Raw genomic sequence first — 22,437 nt, 5'->3', positions numbered from 1 at the left:
AGTGGTCAGTGCATTCTCAGGTGCTGCCCTCGAAGCCCTTTCTCTAACCTCTGTGTGACCTGATCAGTTGGAATGAACTAACCGGGGAGGGTGCGCCTGGCTCGGAGTGTCCCGGGGCGCTGCTGTGTCAGAGGACCTGGTCGAGCACTGGGGTCAGGCTGCGGCTCTCCGTACCCCTGCCTCAGGTGAGGCTCTGTGAGGCCAAACGCACTCGGAGAAGGTAGGGGCGAGGCAGGCCAGCTGCACAGACACCCGCGGCTGATGAGGTATGCTTATTTTAATTATTGATGTAATTCACCAATTCTGGTATATACAGTATATGAACAAATTTATTTCATTGTGTGAGTCTTATAAGAAAATACACCAAAATATCACGAGTGGAATCATGGTACATCTCTGTTTCCTTTTAAAAAACAATTTTCTTATTTTCCTCTTAAATGTTAAAACTGATATTTTAAAAAAGCCTCACACACATGTTCATGTGCCCCTGAGCGCTTTCCCTTCCTGCCCTCCCTGGCTGGTCTGGTCCTACAGTCTCTGCTCATCTGGTCCCTCCCGCCAGGTCCACTCAGGGGCGGCTCGCTGTTTCCCAGTGCTCCTGGGAAGAGAGCCGAGCAGCAGGTGACTCCAGGGAACTGGAACCCTGGGCCACAGAATCCCTGACCCTGTGTTGACAGAATAAGCCCAATGAGTAGATAAAAATACTTTTAAAACGTTACACCACATCAAAATGAGATGGAAAAAAAGGTATATTTGGTTCCATAATATAGTGAAATAACAAAAGTCTGAATCAAACTACAGAGAAAGAACTTCTGAAAACATCCGATATCCTTCAACACTCTGCCACCCCAACATGCCCGCAGCTCCCAGGAGGCTGAGCAAAGTTCACTAGTGATGAGCCAAGGCCCATGGAGAACTCAGCCAATGGTGCACTCATCTGCTGGGTTTTTATTTTAATAAGTTTACAAAAGAATGATATGAATAAACTTATATTGGGCTGGGGATGTGGCTCAAGCGGTAGTGCGCTCGCCTGGCATGCGTGCAGCCCGGGTTCGATCCTCAGCACCACATGCAAACAAAGATGTTGTGTCTGCCGAAAACTAAAAAATAAATATTAAAAAAAAAAGAAACCAAAAAATACAACAAAAATCCTTTTCTCAACGGGAACAATACATATGTACAATGGCAAAACGAGCGTGATGCTCCCCACACTGAAGAGCGCTTCTCTACCTTTTCGGGCACCGCCTCTCCAAATGCTGGGCTTATTTCCCATTCTGAATCAGCCATTCTAGACGTGGATCTCAAATTTTGCATTTCTTTCTTCTTCTCCTGGTACTGGGGATTGAACCCAGGTGTGTTTTACCACTGAGATCCATCCCCACTAATTTTTATTTTTATTTTGAGACAGTGTCTTGCTGAGTTGCTGAGGCTGGCCTTGAACCTCTGATCCTCCTGCCTCAGCCTCCCTAGTCACTGGGATGACAGTCATGTACCCGTGCCTCACTTCAGATTTTGTATTTCTGATCAGTCCCTTGCTGCTACTAGGTTGCTGGTTCAGGAAGGACCTTTTCACAGCATCCCATTAAAACCTGAGAAGCCATGGGTGCCGTGGCACAACATCTGTAATCTCAGTGACCTGGGAGGTTGAGGCAGGAGGATAGCAAGTTCAAAGCCAACCTCAGCAACTTAGCAAGACAGTCTCTAAATAAAAAATAAAGAGTGCTGGGGATGGGGCTCAGAGTTTAAGTGCCCAGGACTCCATTCTCAGTACCAAAAACAACAACAACAAAAAAGCACAACTCAAGTGGCACCATTTCTGACCTGTAGGAGAGGAGGGCGCATCTCTCCGGAGCTATGAGATCCAGGTTTGTGTCCTCGGAAGAACATTTCACTTTTCGTCGTGTGTTCCTACATTCTGGCCCAGCTCAGTGTTCTCCCTCCTGAGAGGAAGTGGGACTGAGGAGGCCACAGGCAAGTTGGCTTACGTCACAAGTTGTCCCAAGGGGTCTCTTCTGAGTCAGCCCAAGGGGTCATCTCTGTCTGGGCGCTAAGTTTCTGGGAACTCGCTGTCTTTTCCAACGATTCCTCAAAAATCTCATTGTGCATGTAAAAAAACAGGTACCCCGTGCGCTTCCTGGCCTCCCACATGGCGGCCTCTGGGATCTGCGACACCTTCAGGTCATTGTACAGGAACCAGGCCTGCTGTTGAAAGTCGAACACGTCACTGATGTAGTGGCCCGAGTCGTGGGAGCTCCCGACATGGCTGACCACGCTGACCAGCCTGTAAGCCGGAGGAGGACCTCCCGACCCCACAGCGTCTGGTGCCCGGGCCTGGGCCATAGGGTCCTGGTTTTCAGGACCCCTGTCAGAACCCAACGCACCACAGACGTCTTGGTCGGCTTCCGGAAGTCTGGCTTCTGTGGGTCCACTCATGTCCTTCTCTGGACATCCCTGGACACCCGCGGAGTTGGTTTTCTCACTGTTCTGAAGTTCTGGGTTTCCAGGCACCTCTGCAGGCACTGAGCTGGGGGTGCTGACTGGCTCTCCTCTGTCCTCATGAGGCAGGGGGCGGCCTTCCTCGGTCACCGCGGAGTCTGCTGTTGCCTGTCCCCGCTCAGGTGCCCTGCGTCCGGGGTCGGTCAGCTCCGACTCCAGGCCTCCCTGCCGCTGGGTCCTGCCTGCTCCTCCACATGTGCTCTGGACTCCTCGGGGCCCCCGGGATGCGGAGCTCTGCGTCTCGGATGGCAAGGACGGGCTGGGGACCGCAGAAAGCGTCTCTTGAGAGACTGTGTGCAGGACGTTGGCGTCCCCTGCAGGCGCCCTTCTGACCACGGGGAGTGGCGGCTTGGTGTCTGCGCTGCACTGAGACGACAGAACCAAGGACGGGGAGACGAGGACCCGCTGGTCATTCTTCACCAGCAGCCAGGCGTCGTCGAAGCTGTATCGTTTGAGGTGGACAATGAGGACCCGGGGCAGCCTGCCGAACCAGCTCCTGCGCACGGAGCGCCTGTGCTGGCACCGCTCACACCGGTACTGCAGCTCCTCGGCTGCAAAGAAGAGGTCCAGGGCAGTCTGGACAGACAGAGGCAGGGGTTCTGTCCCGCGCTGCAGGTCCAGGGACAGGTGGTTGCTGGGCTCTGTCTTGAGGACCACCCAGCCACACACTTGGCACGTGATGGAAATCTGCATCTCAAACTCAAAATTAGCACTAACAGGGCAGTGGGAGGCTTCGGAGGCAGGGCTGCCAGCGCACAGCTCTGGGGCTGGGTCCCCGCCAGCCTCCCCGCCAGCGCTCCAGGTGGCCTTTACATCCTCAAACTCGCCCTTGAGCTGCTGTAAACACTGGCCTAAAAATTCGTGCGCGTCGTTCTGCTGGCTTCCCTGAAAGGCCTCCGCAGCTGCTGAAATGGCACCTTTGATGCTCAGGAGCAGCTCCTGCTTGGTCTCCACCTTGCAGAAATCTTTCAGAACCAGCAGCCAGCTCAGGGGCGTGAGGAGGGCCCCCGAGGGCGCTGTCCCCCAGGAGACGCTCTGCAGGAGCAAGCCCTGGGCGAAGGTCGGGACGGCCAGCAGCGCCTGGAGCACGGCGTTCATGTAGCAGGTGTTCCCCAGGTTGGGGAGGCCGCGCCATGCCCACCCTGGCTCCGCAGGGGTGTCGGGGGCGGCCGGGGCTTCCTGCCACCCCGCGTTGTCCCCGTCTGACTCCGGTGGAGACCCCAGACTTGTTCTGTCGGAGGGCGTCTGGGTGGCAAGCGCCGCCTCGCGCGGGTCAGGCCCCGGGGTGGGGCTGGTCCCGGCTGAAGGCCCAGCGTCCTCCGAGTTTCCTTCGTCGTCCTCCGAGTTTCCTTCGTCGTCTAAGCTCAGGGGCCGCTCCCCGTGGCTTCCTGCAAACTTCCAGGGCTGGGCCCGGCATTTCTTGCTGGGCGCCAGGTCATCTTCTCCCAGCGCGTCCTGGCTCCTCTTCATCCTCTTTCTACCTTCACATTCTAGTGACCCTTTCTTCCCAAGAGGCGGTGGCTCTGACATCAGCCAGGGCCTCTTCTGAGAAGGAGGGTTCACTGCTGCCTTGGGTAGCAAAGGACCCCCAAAGTGGCTTGAGGTTGTGAAACAGGATTTTGTCGGCTACCAGATCCCTGTTCTCGAGGACAGACCACTCTCCAGTGCCATGGGATTTCGAAATCTGTTTTGATGAAAAATGTCCAGAAATGTCTTTGATGGTTCAACACCTATGTAGGTGATTTGCCAATGAATACTAAGGTCACGTCCTGCCACGTCATACCTCCAGTGAGCACACTGGCCATGTCACTGCTCAGCTGGGAAACCCACGCACTCTCGGGGTCTGCAAGTGACTCCCTCCAGCGAGTCAATGACGGCTCCTCTCCACTTCCTGGTCCCCGTCCTCTTGCTCCAGATTTGTGTTTGTCTTTGGAGGAAGCATCCTTTCTTTATAAATGAAACACTGTACCCTAAAGACAAAAGGCACACACCCTCATTTTAACCACCGTGTTCCAGCCATGACGCTTGGCGTAAGTCCCTATGGAACACCATTTGCTATGGGTCCCCTCAAGTCCCAAGTGAAAGCCGCTTTTTCTAAGCCCTGCCAGCCTCAGAACACGTCTGCCCTCCTTTGGCCATTTTTAGTGGTTAAAATGGACCCTTGTGCTGGTGCGGAAGGTACGTCACCTCCTGACAGACCTGAGAGTGCAGGGTCTGACAGGCCCAGAGCACTCACACAGCAGGTCTGAGGACTGGCCTCCTGGGGGCACAGAGGGCCACTCAGCAAGCAGCAGGGGGACACAGGTGGATGTGGTGGAGAGCACACGAAGGTGCAAAGGAAGAAGAAGGCAGAAGATGAGACAGAGGGGCTCAAGGACACCGTAGTCCCCAGGGAGGAGCAAACCAGACCCACAGTGAGCTGTCACCACAGCTGCTCTGACGGCCTGTATGGAGAAGTCAAGAGATGCTCAGTGTCTCCCAAGGAACCTCCATACTGCTTTCCCGAGTGGTTGCAAAACTGGGAATGGAGCCCCATTTGACCCAGCTGTCCCTCTCCTCGGTCTATACCCAAAGGACTTAAAGGCAGCACACTTGAGGGACACAGCCACATCAATGTTTATAGCAGCACAGTTCACCACAGCTAAACTGTGGAGCCCACCTAGATGCCCTTCAGTAGATGGATGGATAAAGAGACTGTGGTATATCGACACAGTGGAATGTTCCTCAGCAATAAAAGAGAATAACACGATGGCATTTGCAGGTAAGTGGATGGAGCTGGAGAGTATCATGCTGAGCTTAGTAAGTCAATCCCCAAAACACAAAGGCCAAATGTTCTCTGATAAGTGGATGCTGATCCATGTGGGGGAGGCGTGGGAAAAACGGAGAAACTGGGCACAGGGAATGGCGGGATGGGAGGGGAACGGGGCAGGAAAGGTGGTGGAATGAGATGACACCCTCACCCAGGTACACGTCGGACTGCACATGTGGTGGGACGCTCCGTTGTGTACAACCAGAGAAATGAAAAGTCCTGCTGCACTTGTGTAAAACGAATCAAAATGCATTCTGCTGTCATCTATGCCTAATTAGAATAAATCAATTAATTAAAAAAAGAGATCCTCAGTGTGGATGAGGACCTGGAGAGAAGGGACCCTGGTGCTGTGGTGGACTGCAGACTGACATGGCCATCCCAGAAGGGTTCCCAGTCTGAACCCCCAACAGACAGGTGCACGCCCGACTCCACTGTTCCTTTTTTCCTCTTCCCTCCCCACCCTTTGTTTCTTTTTCTTTCTTCAGCTACAGAGATTTTTATCACAGGGGAGACTACCAGGGAGCTAGTCAAAGCCCTTTTTATTTTTGAGACAGAGTCCCACTAAACTTTCAAGACTGGCCTCAAATTTGCAATCCTCTCACCTCAGCCTCCCAAGTTGCGGAACTTACAGGCACGGCCCCTGTGCCCAGCTTGTCCTCTATTTTCTACAATACCCAAGAAAGGAGCTGGCCTAACTGTCCATCAACAGACGAATCGATAAGGAAATCCAGGTTGTTGTGAATATTATCAGGCCTTCACACAGAAGGAGCCCTGCCACTTGTGAGCCCAAGAACAACTTCAGAGGCTGCTGTGGAAGAGAAGCTAGTCAGATAGAGGGTGAAAGCACCGAGTCATCTCACAGACAGGCAGAACCAAACTGGTAGGAGCAGAGAGTGGAGTGGTGGTCCAGGACTGGGGGTGAGGGAGATGGGGCGGAGGCAAAAGGGGACCCATGCTCATTTCTAAGGTGAACAAGTTCTGGATCTCCAAGGTGCAGCCCGGTCACGCCTATTGATGATGACACATTGCGCCTTGAAGTCTGAGTCTGAGTAGACATTATGTGCTCTCACACACACCCACAAGAGGTGACCGCGTAGCGATGGACAGAGGCACCATCTTGCCTGGGGAAATCATTCCCTTCTACAGTGCACTCACCCATCAACCAGATGCACAGCCTATGCCCACACGCAGCGCCTGCCTGTCGGCTGCCCAACCACAAAGCCGGGGAGTGGAAAACACAGTGGGATGAACTTCAGGAGACGTGGGAGCCGCTGCACGGGCAGGGTGAGGCGGGAGCATCTGTTGTGCCCAGTGCAAAGCAGCCTGAGCAACAGCCGCATCCACAGAAGAGGGCGCAAAGAGAAAAGGGTTCACCTCTTACGCCTGAAGCTGCCTCTGGGTCCCGCAGCCCTCAGCAGTGCCAGGATCTGAAGCCATGGAGGCTGGGAGGTGGCAGAGGGAGCAGTGTGCCCTGAGTGGGCGTTCAGGATCAGACACTCCCAGTGCTCAGTTGCTCAGTGAGATCCTATCTCCAGATAAAATGCAAAATGGGGCTGGGGACACACTCAGTGTTTGAGTGCCCCTGAGTTCAATCCCCAGTACCAAAACAAACAAACGAAAACCCAAAAACAAAAAAATCACAGATGTGTAGTTTCCCAGGGCATAAATGTAGCCTTCAATCATTTGAGTCCTCCTCAACCTGACCACTCACTCTGTAAGCCAGCATTTTTCTCTTTAGCGCAATGCGGTCTTCACTCTTAGCCCCTCAACGTTCTAGCACCCGCAATGAGACAGACTTAGCGCCTCACTGCCCGCAAGTCCACTGCAAGGGTTGCAAGTACCACATGTCCATCACTTGACCTGTGACTACCAGCTTTTCCTGACGTTGCAGAAGGGTCAACGTGTGAAGGGAAACTAGGACACTGCTGGGAAATCAGGGAGGGAAGTAACTGGTGGGCATGGAGGGTCAACCTCAGGGACAGGAAAGAAAGAGGAGGCGAGGTGAGGGGCTGGGTGACCACTAGGATGGAGAGAGAGGAATGGAGATGGGGTGGGGGGAGAGGAGAGAAGGAGGGAGGGAGAGGAGGGAGAGAAGAGAGGAAGGGGAGAGGGAAAGAGAGAGGGAGGGAGGGAGAGAGGCGGTGGAGGAAGGAGGAGGAGCACAGAAGCACCTGGAAGGGGACACGTATCCCCAAACTGAAAGCAGTTTCAGAAAGTTTCAGAAAATCCTCTCTGGAAAAAATTTTAAAAAGGGGTGGTGGGCATGGGTCTCTGAAGTCAAAGAGAGAACAGTAATAAATAAATAGAGTAATAAATCAAAAATAATCATCGGGGCTGGGGATGTGGCTCAAGCGGTAGCGCGCTCGCCTGGCATGCGTGTGGCCTGGGTTCGATCCCCAGCACCACATACAAAGATGTTGTGTCCCCCGAAAACTAAAAAATAAATATAAAAAAATTCTCTCTCTCTCTCTCTCTCAAAAAAAAAAAAATCCTCTGAGGAGGCAGCACAGGGTGTGGCGCACTCCAGGCGCCCTGGGGCTGGTGTGCCAAGCCCAGGGGAGGAGGCCGGTGGTCTCCACGGGATTATCTCTGAATGCATTTCTGAATGCCCCTCCCTGATCACACAGAGGAGATTACAACCCAGGGAGCAGCCCTATAGATTTTCTCAGAACCCTGCCTCACTAGCTCCTCTGGCAATGTTCAATTGCTTGAGAAAACTTACACTTTATGAGGTTCTAACTTAAAAGCTAATCATAATTTTGTTTATCCTGGCATTCTCAGCATCTTTAGTATTTTTTCTTGTTTCAAAGAAGCAGGAGAAAAGATGTATGAAGACCAGATGTTACAATCCAACTGACAGAGTTCAAAGCCTCGCTTCAGCACTTCCTGCTTCTGCAACACCCAACTCCTTGCTGGGGCTTGGTTTCTGATATGTCAGAAAGTTGTGGTGATGAGCACAGCTCCTTGTTAGGTAATAATGTTGCAGGTAATTGTTTCACCACCACAGGGTCTTGTGTGTGTGGCCAAGGCTGTCCTCAAATTGAGATCCTCCTGCCTCAGCCTCCCAAGGCGCTACAATTACAGACGTGAACACTAATTCCTGTGTTAAATGTGAGCTCCTTTCTGAAAAGGCCAATATCCAGTCACAGAAAACTAACCCAAATCAAAACCAACCTAAGGCGTCCTGATCCACAACTCACACACGTAATGGGTGAAATAAGAAACCCCCCTCACCACAATATCTGACATCCCACCAACCCAACAAGCAAACTCCACCGTCTGAGGAAACTTACAGTTTGAAGAGCCGCGGCGCAGGGAGGATGGAGGAGGGCTCTGATCAGGTCTGGCGGGAATCCTGGGTATTCATCAGCCCGGCGCTCCACCCTTTTCTAAAACACACCTCTTTTGACTAAATCCCGTCCTAGAGCCAGGCCCAGGGTCCGCTCTCCATATTTCCTTTAACCCACTGTGTGCCAGGTACACTTTGGAGAGAGCTTACTTCCAGCAGAAGGGCCAACCCAGAGTTGTCCTGTTTCTTTAATATTCTTTGATCTTAAAATTCCCTTGACCTTTCTTGTGCCTTTCTTTTGCCCCCCTCTCCTGCTCTTTGTCACCACTGAGCTGCGTCCCCCTTCATCGCCTGGATTGTGGGGCCCCAGTCTCCCACCTTCCTAGCCTTTCTTTCTCTTTATGACACTGGTATCTTTGAAGAATATACTCGTGTGTGTGTGGGTGTGTGTGTGTGTGTTTTACTGAGGCTGAACTCAGGGGTTCCCTTCCACTGAGCCCATTCCACTTCTTTTTGGTTTTTGAGTTAGGTTCCCACTGATTTTCCCCAGGATTACGTCGAGTTCAGGCACATTGGGCTGGAGGATCCCAAAGGAGGGTCTGTCTTCTGAGAATATCATTTCCAGACACAGATGACATTAATTTGTCCTTTTTAAAGGATCATGTACTTAAAAAGTATTTGTTTCCACTATGCAAATGACACTTTTCTTGGGTGATTATATATCTGTATGGAAATCATTTAAGATTGAAAATATGCCATTTCTCACCAGATTATCCACCAGTAGAAAGATTATTTAAATAGCATCACTTAGCAAAACAACCTTACTACCTACCATTTTACATTGCTTTTAGTTGGTTGGTTGGTTGGTTGGTTTGGGGGGATTGGCTTACATCCACCATTTCTGTGGGCTACACCCCATGTCTTTATTTCCTGGGCTAAATGGATCCATAGTTAAGATTCACAGCTACTTCCAGATCAGAGTTTGAAAGTGTGGGCCAGTTTTTTCTTGTTACAAAGAAGCAGGAGAAAGTCTGCATAGTACTCGAGTGTAAATTCCATAGCCCCGGGGTATTATATTTTCATCTTTGTCAGTAAGTTAGCTGAAAGATACCTCCTTTGTAATTCAAGTTAGCTCGAACATTTCTCTCCATTTTGGGGAACACACACACACACACATACACTCACACAGACACATTGGTGACTAATTCATGCTTTTACTATGTATCTGCTGAAGTGTAAGTTGACCTTCATTAATCTAAAATAATTCTTTTAAAGTGAAGGACATCACTAGGTGCAGTGATGTCATCTCAGCAGCTCAAGAGGCTGCGGAAAGGCAATCCTAAATTAGAGGCCAGCCTGATCTACTTACCGAGCCCTGTCTCAAAAATAGAAATGACTGGGGGTGTGGCACGCTCAGGGGTAAAGCACCCGGGTTCATCCCCGGTGTGTGGTGGGTGTTGGGGAGAGCCCGTCCGAGCCAATGTAGGCCACAGGAGCTGCACCCCAGGCCTCTCCCATGGCCCGGGCGGGACTCGGACTCTCCCCCTCCTTGCCTCGGCCTCCACGCGGCGTTGTCCACGTTCCCTACCGAGGTGCCTACAGTGGTCCCAGCTGACACTGGTGACTTCAGACCACCTTACAGTTCCAAGGTGGCTTCTTTCCCACTTCTACTGGGTGCAGTTCATTTTGAAGGACACAAGAGGCGCCGGAGCTGTCAGGAGCCCCATGTGGGTCCTGGAACTGGGGTCTCACCCAGGGCCCTGCCAAGTCCCACCCGCACACAGAGGTCAACGCAGGGGCCCCCCTCCACGGAAGGAGGGACCCCACAGTGGGGTGCGGGTGACGACGTCATCGGCTTGCCCCCGAGGGCTGGGAGAACCCGGTGCTGCTTCACCCTGGGGTGGCCCGTCGGGTCCCCGTGTCTTGCGTGTGCTCCCGCGGGGGGAGGGGGGCTGCACACTCGGGCGCCACCTCGCACACGTGTTTCCCCTCTCAACGCGAGTGACCCGCACTGTGCGAGGCCAGCCGCCTGCCCTCGGGGCTCGCCGCCCGCGGCTGCCCTGCCGCCCGGTGCGGGACTCTCTACCCGTGGGCTCACCCCTCACCGCGGGGCACCGCACCCAGCGGGCGGCTTCCCACGGGGCCTTCCCGGGCCCACAGGCCGCAGCGCGCGGAGGCGCCTGGGAAATGAGGCCTGGCCCCGCCCCTCCGCCGCGCGGCCTCCTGGGCCGGTGCCCTGACTTCCGGCCGCCGCCGGCGGGCACGCATGCGCACCGACCCAGCTGGCCTCGGCCCCTGGGGCTTGGGGGTCCGACGGCAGCCCAGCGCCGTCCTGTCCATCTTCTGGGGTGTGCGGCCGGTGACTGCTGCGCCGTGGATGCCAGGAGTTAATGACTAGCTGTCCACGTGGCCAAAGAGTGGGCAGCACCAGGCTTCGAGCCTCAGGCCTGGGGACAGACCCTGGAATGCCCTCCACCTCGGGTGGAAGGGAGCGACTTCTGGGATCTGGTGGTTCTTTTCTCCTTTGCGCTGTTTGCTGTGTGACAGTATTTTAATAAGATTAATCTTTAGAAAACATGATTCCTCTTAAAATGTAAAAGAGGGAAGTTGGTCTGCCAAGATGATCACTGATGGTGGAGGCTGATGAGTTATTTTACTCCTTGCGCTTTTAGAACATTTGTGAGCCCTCAGATGCCGAATACAGGTAACAAAGTGGGACAGCCTGCCCCGCCCCCACCAAGCCTCGGCACTGATTCAAATCAGGTGGTCGGAGCTGTTAGGTGCAGGACAGGCTGAGTAAGCTGTCTGCAGGGCAGGCCAAACAAAGTTAGCTGCAGGGTGACCTGGCCTCTCAAACCCTCTGTCTGGCTCTTTATCATCTGATTGCTTCAAGCCCAAACGCCCAAGCCCCCGGCTCAAGGCTGAACACTTAACCCCCTTGTGTGCCAACAAGGCAGCTTGCAGACCCAGAGACCCCATTAGATTTGGGCTATAGAAACTACCTCCTGCCGGGCCTCTCTCTCTCGCTCGCGCTCTCTCTCTCTCTCTCTCTCTCTCTCTCTCCTTCTCTTTCTCTCTTTTCTCCTCTGTTGCACTGCTGCAATAAAGCTCTCTTGGTTGCTCTGAGTGTTGTGGTCACTTTTCTTTCATTGGTGCCGAAACCCGGGAGAGGGTTAAAACCATTGTTGGGTCCCTCTTCCTTCGGAAGTGCCACTCACCAGACGGCCTGAACCCATTTTCTCGACCCCAGAACTCCATCCACCACCGGCCTTCGATTGGTGAGTTTCTCCTTCCTGGAGTCCTAAACCCAATGGTGGTGTCAGGAGGATTTGACCTTGATCGTCTGGCAAACCTCTCTGCCCACCTGCGGGGAGGAAAATACCCCACCACAGCCTTCAAGGCCATGGTGGCCCTCAGGGACTCCTTCCTTGGGCAGATTAGACTCTTGGTTCAAAATTATTCCCTTCCCTTCCCAGCTGGTAGCTTACTACCATAGGCTTTGTAGGTCTCCCTCAAAGGACTGTGTAACCTCTGGGGACACATAACAGAGAACCAAACATCACACCCACCCAGACCTTCACGGTCTCGGTGGCTCTCCTAAAGTCCTTGTCCTCACCTCAAGACTCGGCCGCTAGAGAGACGCTTATCCTCCCCTACCTCTCTCTTGCCCTGCCTCTCTATGTCTCCTCTTTCCGGCCCTGGGAGTCATGGGTACTGTGTCCTCTCTGCCAGTCGACTCTCCCCTACAGTGCCTCTTGGATAACCTCAAAACCCTCTCCTTGACACCAGACATCAAACCCAAAAATTGATCAAATATAGCACTCAGGCCTGGCCCACTTAACCCTTAGAAAATCAAAGCAGATGGTCCCCTTTTGGGTCCCTGGGTCCCTCCATTCTGAGGGATCTCTACAATTACTGTGAGCATTCGAAAAAATGGGTAGAGATCACTTTCTTCTTGTTCTGATCCAATCCTGCTCTCTGCACCTCTTGCAAACCTCTACAAGTTCTTCCAGCTTGCAAACCAACTCCCCCAACCACGATCCCCAACTTTCTCCTCCTCCGGACTCATCCACTACTTTTGACCCTTCTAATAAATCTCCATCCTATCGCCTGCCTCCATCCTATCGCCTGGCTGAATAAGTCCTCACCCTCAGCCATCTGCCCCCAGACTCTCGGCCGTCACTCCCACCTCAGTAGCCTGCTTTCTCCCCTCTAATCACTAGATCAAAAATGTACACCACCGCCCTTCCTCAGACCGTTGCCCCCTTGCTGAGGTAGCAGTTACTGAAGGAATCCCTCCACCCACTCACTCCTCTCTTCTACTGTTAGCACCCACACCGGGTCCCACCAGGTCCTCTTACCAGCTAACCCAAAGCTCAAACCAGCTGAGGAGAGCCCTCAGACCCCTATCCAAGATGTAATGAAAATAGCCTTAAAGTTGTTTGTTATCACTGAAAACAGGTTACTAAGAATTAAAGTCCCTCACAGGCTTTTTGGGTTACTCACTCCTGTCCTCCCCTCTGCTCTACCTGTTCTACTGCTCAAGTTTCCTTGCTAGGAAAATCCCAAACCCCTTTCCCATTATTCTTTACATCTCCTTCCTCATTCTCAGATCCACCCTAGATGCTCTCAGCCCCGCCTTCCCGTCTTCCCCCTCCCTACCAGGCCCACAGAAAAGTCTTCACTGACCTTCTCCAGAATCTTCACCATGGCTGATTTTAGAACTTTCACAAAAGGATCTCTACAAAAGAGTTTATTGAAGATAAATTTCCACTTTTCATGTTGTCCTGTTCTACTTGACCATGTCTGAAAAAATCAGCACTCCAGGTGCTGGACACCCCCTTACTAGTTTTTCACAAAATATGTGAACAAGGCCTCTGGCCTTGAGCTGGGCTTCACAGTGATGCCTACATTTCTAAGATAAGGGAGTTACCAACTGGGCTCCATGGTAACAGCTGGCAGGGGGAGGAAAGAAAGGGGAGAAAAACTCTCCCCCTCCCAGGTGTCCTTGAAGGGTTAACTTGCCCAGAACAGAGAAAAAAACAAAAAACAAAAAACTGCTTTTCATGAACTTCTGCAGACTGTGAACTTCTGAGCCCCTCCCCTTACATGTTGGGTGCAAAATTCTGAAACTACCTAAACTCAGGGTTCCGGGATTAATTGATAACAGCAGAAGCAGTGCCCTCTGAATCAGGCTGCAACCAAATATAACTGTTTCCCTGTCTTTGGTGCTATCTTAGGTGCCTTGCCTTGTCCATCCCTACAACGGTATAATTCTATATACTTAAACATTGTTCATGTTTTTATGAAATGGTCAACAGATGTGATTAATTGAGTGCTGCAAATAACAAAATATCTCTTATTAAAATGGAATAATTTACCTAAATTCAGAAATTTACAAGGATTGTTTCAAAGTGGGAATAAAGAAGGAGTTAAAAGATGGGAAATAGAAATTAGAAGGTTCTAAGTATGGATTTAATAGAAGGAAAAGGTGTTTCTGGATAAGAGAGTCTATATGATTAAGTACATAAGAGGGTTTAAGCAAGTGACAAAGAAGGTCTGTGTGCGTTGCCTATATAGGTTTGAGTAAGTGATAAAGAAGGTCTATATATGTTGGTTATATATGTAAGTTTTTTTTAGCAAGTAATCTTGAAGGAATTAAGGATTAAACAACTATGGTTAAACAACAACTGTTATTTTTCGATATTGTAATGTGTTATTTCTTTAAGAGCTAAAGTTGACTAATATAAAAACATCAATGTAATTGTGGTACTATTACTCTTCTTTGTATATTAAATGTGTTCATATTTTCCAGGTATATAAGTCTTTAAGATAGAAACTTTAAAAAAATACATTATATCAAGCTGGTATTCTCCAAAAGGTTGCATGGTAATTTTAGGCTTATAAAAATAACATATTGGAGATTTATTTATATCATTTAATGTTCTATCACTGGACCTGTTATCAATAAGATTAATATAAAGTTTTATACACTGGGTACAATTTAAATGTAATATCATATTGTGTTAGGTAGTATTCATGTGACCTTGAACAACAATATATGTAAACTTTATAAAATAATATTTCAAAACAAAGATCAGCTTCAATACTAGAGCACTTTACCTAAGATTTATAAAGAGCCCTGGCTTACCTGAGATAAGGCTGTGCCTCCCATCTTACTACATGTCAGAATGACTCCAAAGTAGGCCAGACTTCAGCTAAAGCCCAGTACTCTTAATTTAAGGTGAAACAGACTTTGCTGGATGTTTAAGATCAAGACTTAAACTTAAATTAAAATGGCCAAGAAAACAATATCTGGCTCTGGCCCTCTGAGTCAGTCTGAATCCAGGGAACAGGGGACTTCTCTAAAGAGCTTTGCAACTCTGGGGCACATAACCTCCTGATCAGGGAGATTAAGGAGACCACTGGAGAGTGAAAAGCCAATCAGTGCACTTGCTGTGAATAGGAGGGTCATCGGAGAAGGGAGACATCCCTGATGCTTCCAAGGGAAGTTACATGGTCAAGCAAGACCTGGACCCATCCTAGCGCAGATGGCACTAGCAGAACTGAGAAGCTGCTCTCAGGTTCCCCCACGAGTGACCCCTGTGGGAACTCGGCTGACTCTTAACAATAGATAGAAACAAAGTCAATTTTGACCAGCTTGATCTTAAACACCTACCAAAAACAGGTAAGATAAAACACAGTCATTCCTGGGAGTAATGAAGGACAAGAACAGCTAGAAAAGAGGAGACAGCAACTAGCCAACAGGCTCCATGGGGAATGTTCAGTCAAGTATGGCCTCGGTTCCTCCCCCTTGCAGGACCTCTATTAGTCCTCTTTATGTTCCTCCTAATAGGACCATGACTATTAAATTGCCTTCAGAAGTTCCTGCAAGATCAGATACACAAATTCACCAACCAGTCAATCAACTGCTTCTTTAAGACTACCAGCCCTGATGCCCAAGACGGAGACCTAGGACTCATGACCAACTCCTCTGGCTCCAGAGACTCTGCCCCCACAAAAAACCCTCTCTAGCGCCTTTGCCAGATTTTACAACCCTCTTTCACTTCCTAGGAATGAGAACTACTCTCCAGCAGGTCCACCTGCTTGTTCTGTCTGCTCTACAGCATCCCCACAAGGAAGCATCAAACCTACACTCCCCACACCTCAGATGAGGAGCCACCAGCCAGGCGAAGACTGGCAGATCAACTTCATTCATGTATCTAGGCACAAAAAGCTTCGCTACCTACTTACTCTGGTTGATACTTTTTCAGGTTGGATAGAAGCCTTCCCTACATCCAGGGAAATTACTGACACCGTGGCCTCCATCCTCATTGAGGAGATTATTCCCAGGTTCAGACTTCCCACCTCCACCCAGTCAGAAAACGTTCACTTCTCAGGGAACATGCAGACCGGTGCCCTCCTGTGCCATTCACTGCCTCAATCCCAGCACAACCACCAACTGAATTGGACCCTCTTCAACTGGGTGACTCAGTCTTATTCAGGAACTGCATTCTCAATCATTGGAACCTCGCTGGACGGGAACCCCTACAGTCATACGTACTACCCCATGGTGACCAAGCTCTTAGACGCTCTCCCTGGTACTATGTCTCCTGCCTAAAAAGGCACCTGTTCCAAATGTCCAGTCCTGGACTTCCACCACGACCACCAAACTCAAAATTTCTCGCCAACCCTCTCCTTCTTTTACTAATCATTATTCTCTCTCAAGTTTCTATCCCGACCACAGATGGTGCTTCTACATCCAAGCAACATGGCACCAGGAGGACACCACCTGCTCTCAGTTTATGGGTCAAGGCGATTGCCCTTCCATTGGCTACAATTGGGCTGTCACCCTTAACATTACTGGATTCATCCAAGCCACCAAGCCACCTCTGATACTTCCTAGAGTCCCTACCACTGGACCAATGGCTGATACCAAGAATCTCCTCTGCCCAGGACTGGTTTGATGCCATCGACGACTTGTGGCTTCAAGGAACCTTTATGGACTTTACCCCTACCACAGTAGTTATCCATAGCCACTGGGTGTTATTTCTGGCTGCCCTGGTGTTCTCAGACCTGTCCCCTGAACATTCCTCCACTTTCCCTTCTAGGCCCAACACCGCCCACCATTAAGCAGGAAGTAGCCAGAGGACTTTACATGGTCCCCCTTGTCACTTAGAAAACAAAACAGGAGGAATGTTAGGTGCAGGACAGGCTGAGTAAGCTGTCTGCAGGGCATGCCAAACAAAGTCAGCTGCAGGGTGACCTGGCCACTCAAACCCTCTGTCTGGCTCTTTATCACCTGTTTGCTTCAAGCCCAAATGCCCAAGCCCCTGCTCAAGGCCAAACACTTAACCCCCTTGTGTGCCAACAAGGCAGCTTGCAGACCCAGAGACCCCATTAGATTTGGGCTATAAAAACCCCCTCCTGCTGGGCCCCTCTCTCTCTTGCTCTATCTCTCTTGCTCTCTCTTGCTTTCTCTGTCTCTCTCTTGCGTGTGCTTCCTCTCTCTCTCTCTCTCTCTCTCTCTCTCTCTCTCTCTCTCTCTCTGTTTCTCTCTCTCTCTCTTTCTCTCTTTTCTCCTCTGTTGCACTGCTGCAATAAAGCTCTCTTGGTTGCTCTGAGTGTTGTGGTCACTTTCCTTTCAGGAGCCGTGGCGCTCCCTGGGACCGCGGGAGGTGCGGAGAGGCCTGGGCCTGCAGCCTCCCAGAGTTGGGAGGCTGGTCTAGCTAGTCCTGCAGGAAGGGAGCAGGAGAGGATGTGGTCAGGACCATGGACAGGTCTCCTCCCGCAAGTAGGGCTCAGATTCCACCCAGTGACTCTGGGATTTGGAGGGCCAAAGTCTGATCACCCAGTAACTGAAAAATCAACGGAACAACTGAGCATTAAGCTGAATTATGCTGTAGACCAAGTCAGAGACCCGCAGCAAGGTCACGGCGTGGAGAAGCACACGGAGGAGCTCCCTAAACAGACTGCTCTGAAAAGAGAGAAAGCTGAGAACAGTGAGATCTATTGAAGTTTAAATATTGTCGCACACTGGAATCTGCTAAGAGATTGGAGTCCGGGTGCTCCCCCACACGCACACACCTGCACAAAGAAGACTGGGTTGGTTGTTGGATATGACGATGGACATGACGGCAGCCCTCACTTGACTATGCGTCCCAAGTTCCTGTGGAGTTGAGTCTTGATAAATGCCTTGTAAATTGACAAGTATGGTCCGTAAAAAAATGCATGCAACACACCTAGCCTCCAAACGCTGTAGCTTAGCAGCGCAGCATGATGGACAGTGTATGTCATTCACCCTGGTCGTCATGTGGCTGACCAGAATCAGGAGGGGTATACCACATACCACTAGCCCAGGAGGAGATCAAAATTCAAAACTGAGGGGTGGTTTTGATTGAATGCAAGTGGCTTTTGCATTATCTGAATTGAAAAATCATGTCAAGCCATTTTAAGCTGGAGAGCATTTGTCCATCAAAATACCATGTGTGAATCTTAATCATCTACAATAATAAATTTACTAGAAAAAATAAAGACCAGGGGCAGGTTTTATTTAAGATAATGAAGGAGAGCCATGAAATGATGATCCTCTATGGTGCTTAATGAATGCTGGCTCTCAGAAGGGACAAGGTACATGGGGCAAAAGTGATGGATAGATACATACCCGCCGAAGGATGTGTGTCTGAAAATTTATTTCCATAAGCAACAGTGGAAAGTTTCGCAAGTGACTGATTCTGTATTCCATTTCAGGAGGAGACTGGAAAGTAGGACGGCAAGTTGAGATGCACCAAGGAACTAAGGAGAGGCCACTGGATTGGAATGGTGGACTCCATCCCGGAGAGAAAGCCCACTAAGCAGGGAGCTCTGTGCAGACCTCACAGAGCACAGCAGGCTGCATGGCTTGCCGGTGCTGCAGACGCCTGCCCTAGCCCAGAAAGCAGCACAGGGCTCAAGCAAGCACAGGAGAGAGCAGTGGAATCAAGAGACCCCCCACAGGACGCTTGGGGCCATGGCCACCCCAGGGCGGCATGCTCTCTCAGGCAAAGTTAGTTCATAAGTAGAAACTCTCCAAGATGGCGGTCAAAGGAAAACCCCCCAATAAGATAACAGTTGTTTGCCACCCTTTTCAAGCATCAGGTGGTGTGTGCCTGGGACTGGCCTCTCCACAGTGGGCAGTGACACCACAGTGGCTGCTGTGTCAAAGGAATTATTAGGTCCTTTGTGACCTTATGCATGCAGTCGTCCTGCAGCACTCCTGGCCAGAAACTAGGAGTCACCGCAGTGATGGGGGCTGGGCTCAGCTTTGTGGTGCAACACTTGCCTCCCACATGCGGGCCCAGGGTTCGCCCCCAGCACGGCAGATAAGTAAAATAAAATGCAGCCTCAGTCAAAGACATGTGGGGATCTCTCAGAAAGGAGATTTTAAGTGTGCTCTCCACACAAGTACAAGTATGTGGGGGTAGTGCGTGTGCAAAACAGCTTGATGTGGCAGTTCCATGACCTGCATATAGATCACGCTCTGCACCACAAACACAAACAATTTTTATTCATCAATAAATACTGAAACACGAAGAAGACCAAAATGCCTTATTCTACTTTATTACTTGGCTTCTACCACCATCTAGTGGCAACATGTAGCCACTGCCACGGAAATTCCTGGAAAGGCCCCTCTGGCCAGAGGGTAACGGGAAGGCAGTGGGATCACGTCAGGAACGCCATCACTGCCCGTCTTGAACGCAGTTGTTAAGGCTTAGAAATGCACGTGGTGCCCAGTGCAGTGGCACACGCCTAAATCCCAGGGACTCGGGAGGCTGAGGCAAGATAAGTTCCAGGCCAGCCTCAGCAACTTACCAAGACCCTATTACAAAACACAAAACAAAAAGGGTGTAACTCAGTGGTGGCTCACCCCTGGGATCAATCCCCAGTACAGAAAGAAAAAACAGGCACCAGAACATGTTCCCTGGGTTTTCAAAACTTTTTAAACACTTCCCTGAGCAGGGGCACAGGGAGGCAGAGAGGGAGATTTCTGATCTAGCACAGAAGGTTCTCAAGATAAGTTTTTGTTTTTGTTTTTTAAAGAGAGAGTGAGAGAGGAGAGAGAGAGAGAGAGAGAGAGAGAGAGAGAGAGAGAGAGAGAGAGAGAGAGAGAGAGAGAATTTTTTTAATATTTATTTATTTAGTTCTCAGTGGACACAACATCTTTGTTGGTATGTGGTACTGAGGATCGAACCCGGGCCGCATGCATGCCAGGCGAGCACACTACCGCTTGAGCCACATCCCCAGCCCTAAGTTCTTTTTTTGATTTTTTTATTTTTTGATGACTTTCATTTTATTCATTTATTTACATGTGGTGCTCAACCCAGGGCCTCACACGTGTGAGCAAGCACTGCGCCCTGAGCCACAGCCCCAGCCCCTGGGTAAGTTCTCACATCTTGTACCCTGTAACTCAGAGGGGAGGCCAGCCTGGGGTCCAAGAGTTGGCTGAGAGTTCTACAAGCTTCTTTGGGGTCCGTGGATGGTTCCGTTCTGCAGAGCAAGTGTAAGCCACTCTCCCCAACTCAAGTGAACCAGGACCCTCCAAAAGGTGTATCTCAGAAGGCAGTATTTGAATTTCTCTTCAAAGACCGAGATTTCCATGGGTGACCCTCAGGTCAGCCTTCCTTCATGGCTCTCAACAGCAGTGGCCTTCAGAGCGGGGAGGGTCTCCCAGTTCTCACATTGGACACAGGGATCTGGTGCCTATTTCAACACATCACGTCTTAGCATATAAATGTTTACAATTTTTATTGATCAACCAAAACTGAGTTCTCAGGAAAACGGGATCGGGGAGCAGGCAGAGCCTAAGACGGCCTGCCTTGACTTGATTGGCTGGTGGGAGGAAAACCTGTGGCCAAGGTGAGGTGTGGGTTAATAAAGCCAGTGACGTGCAGGGGTCCAGTGTGGTCCTTGTCTTCAAGGACATCCGACAGGGTAGAAAATAATGTCCAGAGAGAAACACAAATGCAAAGTAGCCCCCGCAGAGAGGCAGCCTAGGGAGGGGACAGCAGCCACCTGCAGGTGCCCCCCCCCCCAGAGCTGGGTTCCTGGGGGTCAGCCAGGACTCTCCACGCAGGTTCCTGGGTACCAAAGGAGTCAAGTGTGCAGCGCTGGAGGGGAGCCTGGTGCCAGGGGAGCCCCAGGGCAGTCAGGGCTTGGATTGCACCGCTCCCACACAGCAGGAAGTGGGACATTTTCCAACTCTCACCCCAGAGTCCCAGACGTGCCGGTGCCCACTCAGGCTGCCCTGACTCACAGCCAGGGGCTGGGTAAGGAGGACGGGAGCCCCCTTCTCTCAGGGACCCCTGGAACCGTAAGCCGAGGCTCCTCTAGACGGGGCCCAGGGACCCAAACTAACCCCCTCCCACTAGAGACCCCAGGGCGGGTCTGGGGCTGGAGCCGGCCGAAGGCTGGCTGCAATTTGGTCTGTGTGGCCTTGGGAAAGGATAAACAATCGTCCTGAGCGTAAAATGTGGGGAATTTCTCTTCAAAGACCGAGATTTCCAAGGGTGGTTTGGTGACCCTCAGGTCAGCCTTCCTACATGGCTCCCAGCAGCAGTGGCCTTCAGAGGGGGGAGGGTCTCCCAGTTCACCGTCCCACCCCCTGCCCTGTCCACTTACCTTCTGAAGTCTGCCGACTTGGGGCAGGCAGACCCTGGATGCAGGAGACACAGTGGTCCCTCCACTAGCCCACCCACCGGGATCGGGTGGGTGTCGCGCTGCAGAGGCCCTAGCATTTGCGCGCGCGACCTGCAGACCTCCTCCGGCACCTCCAGATGGTCATACCCACGTGCGTGGGTAGCCACGGCACAGTACTGTTTAGGAACAGTGTCAGGGAACCGTCGGTCCGTGTTCAGTGCCAGGCCATTGTTCCCCAAGGTCGGCGGAATCTCGGGTGAAACCTGTGGATATGGAGGCCCCTCCGCGGGGGAAGTGCCAGGCCTGGTGGGGAGCCTGGGCCGCCCCACTGCGGCTCCAGAGGGTCCCCTCCACGTGGCTTAGCGTCATTATATTTTTAAATAAAAAGTTAGAGGGACGCCAGAGCTACCATTTAGGATCGCTGGGGTCAAATCCTCCCCCCAGGATGGGGAGGAAGCCGAGTTAGGAGGTGCACCCCCTTATTTGGTGTCCTGGGGTCGGTGCTTGTGGCGGGAGCCTGGGTGTCGGCGGGGAGGGAGTCACTCCCGAGGGCTGCGGGGACTTTTCTGATTCAGTTTCTAGCGAGGGAGGCTGGGGGCGGACTCCGCTGGCCGCGCGCCCCTGGGTGGAGGCCGGCGGGGACGGTGCGGGGCGCTGGGCGGGAGGCTCCGGCAGGGCCCAGGCAAGGCCCTGGCCAGCGGCCACGCGGAGCCTGGGGGCTTGCGGACGGAGAGGGCCTGCGTTTCTCCCGCAGCCCTGGTGCGGGGCGCTGAGAGGGGCTCTATTCCCGCGTCCCCGGCGGTGCGCATCGCGCGTGTCGCCATCCGTGCGGTCAGTCAGGTCGAGGAACCGCGACCAGAGTTAAAGGGCGGGTCCCCGAGGCCCGCCACGCAGTCCCTGGGCCCGATGGGTGGGAATTTCGGTGGCAGCTTCTGTCCCCAGGCCCGCGGGAGCGGCCGGAGGTGAGGTCCCGCTGCGCTGGACTCGCACCGCGGAGGCCCCGGCCACCGGAGCGGGACGCGGCGGGGAAACGTCCGAACGTCCGGCCGCTCGGTGCCCGGGTCTGCCTGCGGGCCGCGGGCTTGGCCGGATCCCATGGGTCGGGGAGTCTGACGGGGAAGAGCGGACCCGGGGGACCTGACCCTGGGCGACCCGGGCCGGGACCCAG

At 51.9% G+C, this 22,437-nt stretch overlaps 1 protein-coding gene across 1 annotated transcript; it reads right to left on the bottom strand.

Moving 5' to 3' along the window:
• Positions 1 to 731: 731 nt before the first annotated feature.
• LOC101978367 (ubiquitin carboxyl-terminal hydrolase 29) lies at positions 732 to 22,078 on the bottom strand. The gene is given in 5 exon segments (XM_078033277.1): positions 732 to 3,963; positions 3,995 to 4,164; positions 4,167 to 4,293; positions 21,329 to 21,532; positions 21,965 to 22,078. Coding segments are annotated over 5 exon segments (2,592 nt in total). The 3' UTR covers positions 732 to 1,986.
• Positions 22,079 to 22,437: the final 359 nt, after the last annotated feature.

Source organism: Ictidomys tridecemlineatus, chromosome 15, assembly GCF_052094955.1.
Source record: "Ictidomys tridecemlineatus isolate mIctTri1 chromosome 15, mIctTri1.hap1, whole genome shotgun sequence".
NCBI classification, from domain to species: domain Eukaryota; kingdom Metazoa; phylum Chordata; class Mammalia; order Rodentia; family Sciuridae; genus Ictidomys; species Ictidomys tridecemlineatus.
Note: the sequence above shows the minus strand (reverse complement) of the source record. Positions and strands in the feature narration are given on the sequence as shown.